This window comes from Aspergillus thermomutatus (genome assembly GCF_002237265.1).
Source record: "Aspergillus thermomutatus strain HMR AF 39 chromosome Unknown NODE_263, whole genome shotgun sequence".
Lineage (NCBI taxonomy): Eukaryota > Fungi > Ascomycota > Eurotiomycetes > Eurotiales > Aspergillaceae > Aspergillus > Aspergillus thermomutatus.
This window is the reverse complement of record NW_020798313.1, coordinates 27,114-37,671: the sequence shown is the minus strand read 5'-3', so window position 1 is coordinate 37,671 and position 10,558 is coordinate 27,114. Positions and strand designations below refer to the sequence as shown.

General features: G+C 51.5%; 3 protein-coding genes across 3 annotated transcripts; 2 read left to right on the top strand and 1 right to left on the bottom strand.

Moving 5' to 3' along the window:
* Window positions 1–1,200: 1,200 nt before the first annotated feature.
* Window positions 1,201–5,778, top strand: CDV56_104254 (uncharacterized protein; the record flags this gene model as incomplete). Its single annotated transcript, XM_026757873.1, has 7 exons — window positions 1,201–1,365; window positions 1,425–1,924; window positions 1,979–2,270; window positions 2,360–2,467; window positions 3,452–3,590; window positions 3,639–3,989; window positions 5,237–5,778. 7 exons carry the CDS (start codon window positions 1,201–1,203, stop codon window positions 5,776–5,778), a joined length of 2,097 nt encoding a protein of 698 aa, XP_026610960.1.
* A 645-nt stretch (window positions 5,779–6,423) lies between these two features.
* CDV56_104095 (C-terminal helicase domain-containing protein) lies at window positions 6,424–7,410 on the top strand (the record flags this gene model as incomplete). Its single annotated transcript, XM_026757714.1, has 1 exon — window positions 6,424–7,410. One exon carries the CDS (start codon window positions 6,424–6,426, stop codon window positions 7,408–7,410), a length of 987 nt encoding a protein of 328 aa, XP_026610959.1.
* A 1,776-nt stretch (window positions 7,411–9,186) lies between these two features.
* On the bottom strand, window positions 9,187–10,558 carry CDV56_103778 (uncharacterized protein; the record flags this gene model as incomplete). Its single annotated transcript, XM_026757397.1, has 4 exons — window positions 9,187–10,020; window positions 10,177–10,285; window positions 10,345–10,375; window positions 10,429–10,558. 4 exons carry the CDS (start codon window positions 10,556–10,558, stop codon window positions 9,187–9,189), a joined length of 1,104 nt encoding a protein of 367 aa, XP_026610958.1.

Below are 10,558 nucleotides of genomic sequence, written 5' to 3'. Positions count from 1 at the left end.
GCAGCTGTTTGGACTCGAGTTCCATCAAGGGCTGGTACTTGGGGGCGGCGAGCGCACCGAGACTGGGAGATAGGATGCGATGGTGCAGCTTGAGGTGTTCGTCGTAGTCGTGCATCAGCGTGAAGCGAGACTGTCCTGGCTGAGCACCTGTGATCATCTCCATGCTTACCGAGGCCGGACGGTTGCTGTACCACTGGCTGCGGCGGCTGAACAACTCCGTCGCGGCCTCGTACGAGTTGAGCACGACGATTGGGATGATCCCAAACAGTCGGGGCACTGCTATCGGGCCATTCTGTCGGGCCCAGGAGTCCCAGTTTGCCAGAGGCTTGTCGATGGGGGAGCTATGGAGGTCGCCGATGAGAGGGAGTTTCAGGAGTTTGTCCTTCTTGCTGCCATTCTTTCTACCGATGTACAACAGTGTCAACAGGCCTATGGCGAGGACAATCACGACAGGAGCGGCAGCCATACTGACGTCAAGAGATAGACGTTTGAGATGTGTTAAGAGTGAGGCTTGAGCTGTCGATTGCAGCTGGCCGGGGAGGAGTGGTGCTCAGGCCTGAGACTAGTACTTGTTCTAGTAGTAGTACTTAGTTAGCCTGCAACGGCATTTGGCCGGCATTGATGATTGTTGAGGCGATATTGATATTATTAATGCTCTTGACTCAGTTTGCCGATCCCAGTCAACCATAAGGCGCTAAAGAGAAAGCGAGAAATGACCCGCCAATGAAGCGGTTATTTCCACGACGTGAAGCAGGCCAAGCCATAAGTGACTGACTAGGGCATGACGGATCAACACCGAGCAGAATGGGGGAACTGGTAGCATGAAGTTACAGATTCTGTTATTTTGTAGGACACGTCTCATAAAATTGAAATTGGCAAATGTGATATGGTACTCTTCGGATTGCTCGAGCCATGAATTGACATACCAAGCTTCTATTATTCGTGGTGTAGACAGCAGACAGTAGCAATATGTACTTATTATGCACTCGATATCAACGATCAATGCTACAGGAAGCAGTGTCAAAAGCACGAAAAGCGGGCCTGTTCCCCCTGTCAGATGAGATCCTAATTTCTGATCCCTGCAATGTTTCTGGCCCCAATCCCATGGCTTTTAACCCCGAACATGCCCTGATGGAGGACAATTGAAGAAGTCCACCCTCTCTCTGTCTGCCAGTCTCTCACCAGCTTGTCTCTTAGGAGATGACGGTCATCTTCCCTATCCAGACCCAGGCCCAAAGGTCTGTGCTTGGTGTGGCCCTCACTTTCTCTATCCTGGCCGTCGTCGCAGTGTCCTTGCGCTTGTTCGCCCATCATATCGCGCATAAAAAGTGGACGTTAAGTGATTACTTCCTCATTGCCGCCTGCGTAAGCCAGAAGCCCCCTCTTAATTATCTACATATCACTTATACCATCTGGCCCTGCAGATATTCGCCGTCGGTCTCCAGTCGATCAGTATCACCGGCGTATTCCAAGCCGGCATCGGCTTCGACCATGTCCCATCGATTGTGGCCGTCTACGGGATGGAGCCCATCACCAAACTGCTCCAGCTGATCATCCCGCTGCAGTTCCTCTGGGTGCTGAGCCTCAGCTGCACGAAAATCTCCATCCTGCTGCTGTATCTCCGGATCTTCCCCGTCGTGCGGGTCGTGCGGATCGCCTGGGCCACCATCGGCGTCATCGTCGCGTGGACCATCGCGACGATCCTGGCCGGGTGTCTCATCTGCCGGCCCTTCGCCTTCAACTGGGACCAGAGCATCCCCGGCGGATCGTGCGGAGACCAGGTCACCTCCTTCACGGTGACGGGGGTGATCAATCTCGTCACCGACGTGGCCGTGCTCGTGACGCCGATGCCGTCGCTGTATCGGCTGCAGATGGCAACGTATAAGAAGGCGACCCTGATCACCGTCTTTGGGTTGGGAGTAGTGTAAGGGGCCGTTTCACCGTACTCTTGTATCTTCGTGATGCTAATCCAAACCAGCACCTGCGTCATCAGCGCCCTCCGCATCTCCGTGCTGTCCTCAATGGACTTCACCGACATCACCTACACGATACCCCGCGCCAACATCTTCAGCGGCCTCGAGCCCTGCCTCGCCGTCATCCTCGCTTCGGTCCCTATGATGCGACCGCTCCTGGGGCGGTCGGTCTACACTCCTAACGGAACAGGCCCCAAGTCCTCGTCCCCGTCTGCGGGGCCCAAACCAGACCCCTCCGCTGCCGGTGACGGATTCCAGCGGCTGGAGGACGACTCGAGCCAGCTGTGCCTGCAGCCGGTGAGGCAGAAGAACTATGCTGGTGTCGGCATAAAGGCGCAGGATTCGTTGAGTGGGGGGAGCGAGGAGTCTCTCACTCTTGACACTAGGAGGCCGAGGGACCCAGCTTTGGGCTAGATTGGACTCCTGTAGGCATGTTGAGTACCCTCTACACCAACGACGTTTATTTTGAACGGGCCGATGGCGACACGATCAGTGTGAGTTGGAAGCGGCGGTCTATAAAAGACCCTGATGAGCAATGGACGCCAACACACTACTGTTTGGGTGGTTGGTGTGATTCCCACCGGGCAAGACGATGCCTCTGGCCTTAGGCATTGCCAGATGCGAGTAATTCCATGAGATGGACTTTGCCCTGGTACCACTGTTGCCTTTTAGCTTGTTGAGACATGATACCCGCTCATTTCACGGAGGAAAAAAGACCAGTTAGTGTTCTGACTAGATTATATTCTTCATTTGTCTGTTCCAGGAGGAAACCGGAGGGTGTAAATCCACTTGTTCTAGACATACTGGAAAATCCGTAACCCAGTCCGCTACTCTCTATTCCTCCCTGGCCTTTCGTATGGTGGACCTCGGATGCGTCCAGGGAGACTTTCCCGCTTCTCAACAACCGTATAATCCCTCTCATTTGTTACGCGTTCTGGGAAGATCTCGAGAAACCCTGCCAAATCAACAAATACTTCTTTGTCGTCGAGGACTAGAGAGTGCTACCCGATGGCACCAGCATCAACCACAAACTCATTCCATAGGCTCTCGTGCGAGCCCTCTTTCTCCGGATCATAACATGTGCGCAGCCAGAGCCCTTCCTCTTCTGACCCCACATGTCCTGCATACCGGCGCAATGAGTCTGGCCGCAGTGGCCGTAGGATGTTGTCAGGAGCGGCTCAGGGGGATGGTTGAGACGTTCCTGAATGGTATCTCGTGGTTTGTGATGTGTCTGTCATATCATGCTGTGTAGCCTGTGTGACGTCAAAGCCCTAGAATGTAGCCCTAAGTCTCCAAATACAGCTTAGTGCCCACGTTAATACTTGTGCTAATGTTAACTATGGTATTACCTTAGTATTATGATTACCACCACATCATAGGTACTCCGTACCTGATCTTCAACTCGGTTGTTTATTCATTCAAGGATAGTCGTCTACCCTTTACTATTTACTACTGCTGTCCTATTTCGCATCTTCCAGCTCTTCACCTTCTGCCTCGTCCGATCCGTTCTTCCTTTCAACCCGATCAAACTCCCTTGCGGAACCTCGTGGTCGTCGTTGTCAACCAAATTACCCAACCACTCCCCACTCACTCTTCACCGAGGACCCCGAGTCTTCGGTAAGTACTCCACAGCGCACAAGCATTAGGAATAATGCCTCGAAGTAGCTCGAAACGTACCCAGCAAGGCGGCCCTGTTTCCCCCCGGAAGTCGCGCCGACTGGCTGGGCAGCCCCCGGACCCCCAAGTCAGTGCATAGCATTTCTGTGATCGGTACCGAGGCGGAGCCGCCCGAGACATTCCCGGATTTGATAGACGCCGCCAGGGCGAGGGTGGAGAGTTATAAGAATGGAAACAGACCGCAAGAGGAGTATCTCCGTCCCTCCCTGAATGCCTTTCTAGACTGGTTTCCACCAGACGGTCAAACTTCTACGGCCAGAGACATCGTCAAGGCTGGCGATGATGACAACAAGTTATGGGAAATGTTCCATAACATTCTCACCGGTGTCCTTTACCCAAGTATGGACAATATGTGATTTGAGAGAAAAAAATTGCAGAGTATACATGCTGATCTAATCTTAGTGATGGCAGAGAGTTGTACTCATACACCCTTGGAACCTGAATTGCCCTTTAAGAAAAGGAAGCCCAAAGAGGTCCAAGATCCACATTTCCATGACGAGTGTTCGCGCCGAGATGATTATCGCTGTTGTATCACTGGCCATCTAGATACCAAGAAATGGAAGCAGAATGGATGGCAGCCAGCTAATGAGCTCCATGGCTACGTGGAGTGTGCCTGCATCATACCCTGCAGTTACACATCCTGGGCGGCAAGCGAGGTATTTTTCCTAGACATCTAATGGTGTTGTCTCATAAACTGACTCGTATGAATCCTCGAAGCGGTGGGAAGTGTTGTAGAAATGCTTCCCCATGGTGTCTTGTAGTAGATTGAGGACCTCATCAAATGGGATGATGTTGCTCAATTTCCTGCACAAATCATTCAAAATGTTTGATCTGGCCTTTGTCAGGACAGTAAGTCCAACTTATTTACTCCTTCATTCTAATCATTCTACTTACACATTGCTGTCTTTTGAAAGGAAGAGCAGAATGTCTACACCATGAAGACTTATAGGAGATTCCCCTCCCTCCTTGAGGAGTGCTTGCGGCCTAATGATCGTAAGGTCAGGGTTCAATGCAGTGAAGGCGCGGAAAATCTCCCCCTGCCAGATCCAGCGTTTCTAGACTGCCATTATCGGTTGGCCGAGATTCTTAATGCCGCGGAGATTGTCGCATTACCAGACAAAGGACAATTTGATTCGATCATGTCTGTAGCGGATAAATTCACCAGAGAATGACCCTGGCAGGGTACATCGCGGACAAAATCCAAGACTGGAAGGACCTGAAACAGTATGGTGGCACTGATGGCTGTCTTCATCCTGATGGTTCTACCGACATAACCAGAATTCTGAACACTGCTCTGTGGCCAGCTGTTGCAGGATAATGTATGTGTCGGCTGGGGAACAATGGTGGAGCATTATCATTACTGGGTCAGAGCAACTCCGGCTCGGTTCGTTGCATATCTTCATTATCCGCCGAGACTTATGTGATCGAACATCGCCAAAGAAAAGTTTTGCTGCCACCGACTTGGAGAAGATTCTCCGGCATCCATCAGAATTACGACAATCTACGCATGGATTCTCGAGGCGATTCTCTATCAACAGAATTACTCGATCGAATCCAGCGACTGAACAGTTTTCTTCTGCTTCCAGTTTTCCGAAACTGGGCGAAGCCGGGGTTCACGAACACCCTCTCCGACATCCTCAGTCGATACGACTTCCCAACCCCACCTGCCTCAGAGCTGAACAGTTGTGGATATTGGGGCCCGCTAGATTGGGTTACCGGTCGATACTTGGTCAATAGGGAGATAAAAGCCATCTCCAAAGCCATCGACTGGAGCCCGGCGAAACCAGCATCTGCTCCGACTCTCCCTGTCAGCGATTCCGCGCCTTCCTCGGCGGCCGAGCCTACACCTCCCTCACTCAGCGACAGTGCACCTTCCTCAGCAGTTGAAACTACACCTCCTTCACTCACTGATGCGGAAAAACCGGAAAAGCCTCTACTGATTTCAGACCTCATTCCGCCCAACTCCTTCTCGGATCACCGAGAACGACCTCGCTCGCCATCCACGCCTTCTTCACACTCGCTCCAATCACCGGTTTACGACTCGCCTGCTGCCCCGAGGCAGATCGCTGTTTCCCCTACGGAAATCGAAGCTCGACCAGGACGCCCGCTTCTGGCTAGAGAAGTCTGAAGGCGACGTGAAGATCTCACTAACAATATTAGTGAATCGACGAATCCCCGATGTGCTGGAAAGATGGAAGACCAATGCCGGACATCCTGCAATGATGCAGAAGGCCATAGTCTGGCGCCCCCAATAAACGATACCTTGTTTGATAACGAGCCCCTCGATTAAGTTTGAAAGCCTCTTCGTGCGAAAAGCAAAAATCCCACGCAAAATCAACATTGAGTTGGTTCAGGCTAATCTGCGACGTCTTGCTGAAAGCATCTGGCTTAAATGAGCCTGAAAAGGTAGCTCTGGCCTGCCATCAGATCTCCACCCATCAGACTATGATGTTGGTCTGCATGATGTCCGCAACAATCATTCACTCCTCTTTGGCCAGACGATCACGCTTGAAACCCATGATCCCGAGAATTGTCCCCGTCTAGATACCCAGATCCTCAAAATGCATTGGTCTTGAATTATGTGCTTGCGTTTAGGGGTGCTGCAGAACCAAAGGACCTAGAGGATAATGAGTCAGATGGAGACTCAGATGAGGGACTTGGCTATTTCAGAGTCAACGCGGAACCTAGCTCTGGACGCGCGAGGCTGGTTAGAGACTCCTACCTCGACCGTTAAACTTATTATTACGATTGATATCAACCGCACTGGCGCGTCATGCGCCTCCTCTGTCGCCTGTCCTTCAGCGTAACGCTCGACGATTATTACCGCGCCGCCGACGATGAGTCTGACACGATGGCTGCGGCAATCGCTAAGAGCATAGAGCGAGGCGATCATGGGTTCTCAGATTACTGGTGGCGCATGACTGAGGGGACCTGCAATATGATGCCAATCACATGGCTGGCACAGGCCCGCTACCTGATGGCAGATACGGTGAAGCTCTGTTATCTATTCCGCATCTTCTGGACCGAGGGACTGTGGCATGAGCCACAGTCAGGGGCACGGCGCCTGAGGTTTCTCCTTTTTGTCCACTGGCCAATGGTATTGTGGTTAACCGAAATGTTCCTCGACAGCCTGGGGGTGAGGTATGCGACAATACGGGCGCAGATGGGCGAGAACGCTCGGCGTGAGGCCGCCGAGCGGTTCACCAAGCCTATCTCCGACTGTGAGGTCCTCCTCACCTCCTACCAGTGCGGTGCGCATGGGCTGAATCTCCACAGCGAGTGCAGCCGAGTGGTTCTACTTAAGCCCCCCCTGAACATGAACACCCTGTTTCAAGCTGTCGGTCAGGTCCACCGACTTGGCCAGAGGGAAGCCCAGAAGGCGTGGGTACTGTTCCAAGAGCATTCCATATCACGATGGATAGAATGCAACAACGTGGTGAAGGCACTGCCACAGTTTGCGGCCCAGCTTCACGACCTGCTAAAACCCCTGGTGTTGGCCGCACAGACTCGCCCAGCTAATACGGGAGATAGCGTGCACGTGCAGACTCAAAAGGCTATTGGTAGAATGATCAAGCTGGAGGAAGCCATCAAGATCGCAAAAGCCTGTGAAGATGACTCCCCTGAACTGCGGGATGACTTTACTGAGGGTATAAAATCAAAAGACGAACTTTTTGCAGATGCTGTGAACAACCAAACAAAAATGTTTGAACAATTGGCGGATCAGATCGTCAAACTCAATCTCTCGGGGCCTCGACAATAACCAACAAATCGGCCTCAGCAACCGTCCCAAGGAGCATCTCAGAGACTGTGCTACAGGTGTGGCTTGCCTGGTCACATTGCTCCCGTGTGCACGAACGCACCCCTGTCGGTGGAAGAGCAACAGAAGATTCATCAAGGACAACAGAATCAGGGTCAACAGAGTCAAGGTCAAGGACAAGGTCAGGGAGCTCGCTACCGTCCGATAGTCCCCCGCAGTGTCGCCGAAGCACCTCCAAATCTTCACGGTCTGCTTTCGGCAACGCTCGTGCGAACCTCAAGGCAGTATCTCTAAGGCCAACAAACATGGTCGTGGCAATAGCCTCGTTCAAATCCTTCGGGTCAAGATTCATGCCAAGCCACTGGAATCGACACTGACGGATATAGAGGTCCACATCTTCTCCGGACTTACCAGAGAAAATCGGTGGTGACGCCATCATGCCTCGAACAAGCTTCCGTAAGCGTGGGCTGCTGGTCCGAGAGGGTGGCAACGGGGTGTGTTCAGCAATCCTGGAGGTCTTGCCACCTCGCAAGAAATAGAATAGGGAAGGGCATCGCTCAGCATATATCAGTGAGGAACGCCAGCGAACAAGAGGAGCATTCGGACCGGGAACCAGAAGATCAAGAAAACGCGAAAAACATCCGAAAAGACAAAACAACACAAAACATTATATTCGGAAGAGAAAGAAGGGCGGCCGGTATCATTGCGGGAAGCCAATGGGGGCATGAGGGAAGTCTCGAGGGCCCGGCACTGGTCACCAAATGTTTGTGCCTGAGGCAGGTAGTGCTGACTCACCCACTGTAACGGATTTACCAGCGTTCCGGACCCGCTACCTTCCTAGTTGGGAAACCTCATCTATTGCATCAACCACCCAACCCGACACAGTGGAAGGGGATTATGCGGAGTCAATCTGGAGGAAACAAGGTTTCCTATAGTGCAGAGGGGTTTCATGCCTAGAAAGCAATGTACCGGGCCAAATGATCTCGTACAAGGAATCGGGTCGCATTCCTCCTGTGATACCCGCCCTTCTTGTTGTACCTTAGCTTCCCAAGAATCTTTAGCGAGATTCGAACCACCGAGACAGACTGAATGCAATGGCCACATTACGGTTCCATCGTTTCTTTTCGTTGATTATATCGAGTTTGATCCATCCTACTAGACCTGACCGATTTCGTCGATTTCATTAAAAGTCAATCAGACGCATGGTCCCATGGAGCATTTTGTTGGAATAAGATACCACTATGATTATGCATATGAAGCCCTAGACTGACGAGTACATTGTCTGGACACCTTTTTAGCTTAGTGGTATTATTTCTATATTTTAAGTGGGACCAGCGGCGGGAGCTAATGCAAGGTAATTACATAACCAATCATATTACAGTAAAGATAATATTCAGTCCCCACTTTTATACCCTCTGTATGCACGGAGGACTTTTCCCTTCGCCTCAGAACATACTTAACTCGGCTTACAGTAACGTAGTGGAATTGCATCAATTCGGCAGCTTAGACCCGAAAAGAATTATGGGATACTTATTGCTCACCTGCGCAACATCATATCCAAGTTTTCCTACTCTGAATCAACATGCAAAAGGCCTTCGCTGCCATCCAGAACATGGGTTCCCCTCCGCGTATATACAGCAAATAGGTCTGGAATCCAGTCACCTTCGAGCAAGCACTCAACCCGGCTGTTACCTATCCATCGTTTATAAATGTAAATCGTACAGTGAAACTCAGGACTGCTGCTGGCAACATGGTGATCTTGATTCCAATCTCGGTGCTTTACAACTCAGAATGCCCGTCCTGTTCCTCGTCCGATGCAATACAAGAAGGCAGCTCAATGCATACATAGAAACCAGTCTCCATGCCATATCTAGCAACGATGCTCCCTTCTCTTGCTACAGTGAACAGCGGCTCGTCTTCATCCTGACTGTCATGGGGGATAGCTGGATTATAACGGTCTAGTATAGATAGATTGATGCCTGGTTGACCCTCCAAGACATCCCTGACAGCCCGGAACAAGCCAGGATCGCGCGCATGGGAGCCCAGAAGAAGAAGGCAATCGACAGTCTCATTCCCGATCGCTGTCCGCAGCAGGTCTCGAACTTCATGCCAGTATTTTGCGGGGTCTTTTTGGAGTAATGCATGTTCTGCTGCGTGGTCACCATCCTCAACAAGCCGCAAAGGCCATGGACAGTCTGCATCTCCATCAACCAGGGTGTTGAGGGTGATCCCGAGACTGGCGGCGTTGTAGCTGATTACAAGCATGGCGGCCTGATCCGATTCATACGTCCCTTCATGTTGCAAAGCGTAGTATGAAGCGATGTTGCCCTGGCCGATACCTTCTAGACCTGCTACGCGACACGCAAGTTCAAAGCGACCCTTGTAGATGTGACCGGTATCAGCCTCAAAGTCAGGCCATGTAAGACGCACGTAGTTATATTTTAATGGAGGGACCAGGGTGTCCAGGGCAGCAGACTTTATCTCGGACAGCATGGCAGCTATAGCATAGACCCAGTCATCAGGTAACTCCGCGATTGGTACTGCAGGTGGGTTTATAAGCTGGTGGAGTTTCCCTGAGATGAAGCGGTACCATTCCCAGCTGGTGGAGTTTCCCTGAGATGAAGCGGTACCATTCCCAGGGTGATCGCCAATTGACTATCCTCTCCCTATGATGAGGAAGCCGGATTTTCTTCCTAGACGTTTACCATCAGCAAATCTCCAGCAACAGCAAGAAAATTCCCACATTGACGACTCCATGCCATTTCGGACGTTTTGCGCATCGTCCGCGATCATCCTCATCGCTGACCGATACTCCTGCGTACCATCTATCTTGATTAGATCCCGAGTGGTGCCGTTCTTGAAATGAATCGCCGCAGTTCTGGCGCGGCAATATTTGAGCACCTGAATGACTGCGAATGGGCAAGGATGGATGCTTACCTATATGCCATGGTGAGATCGATTCCCACCCCTGGCATGTCAAATTTTAGCCTTGTTTGATACACTTGATAAGCCAGAAAATACCGGGAGCATTGCGCAGTTCCCGAGGTCTACACATCTCGCAAACACTCAAGCCAGATGATGCGGGCAGAAGAAGTGCAACAATCACTGCTATCCATGGCAGTGATAGTGAGGAAGCCTGATTGACAGTCAT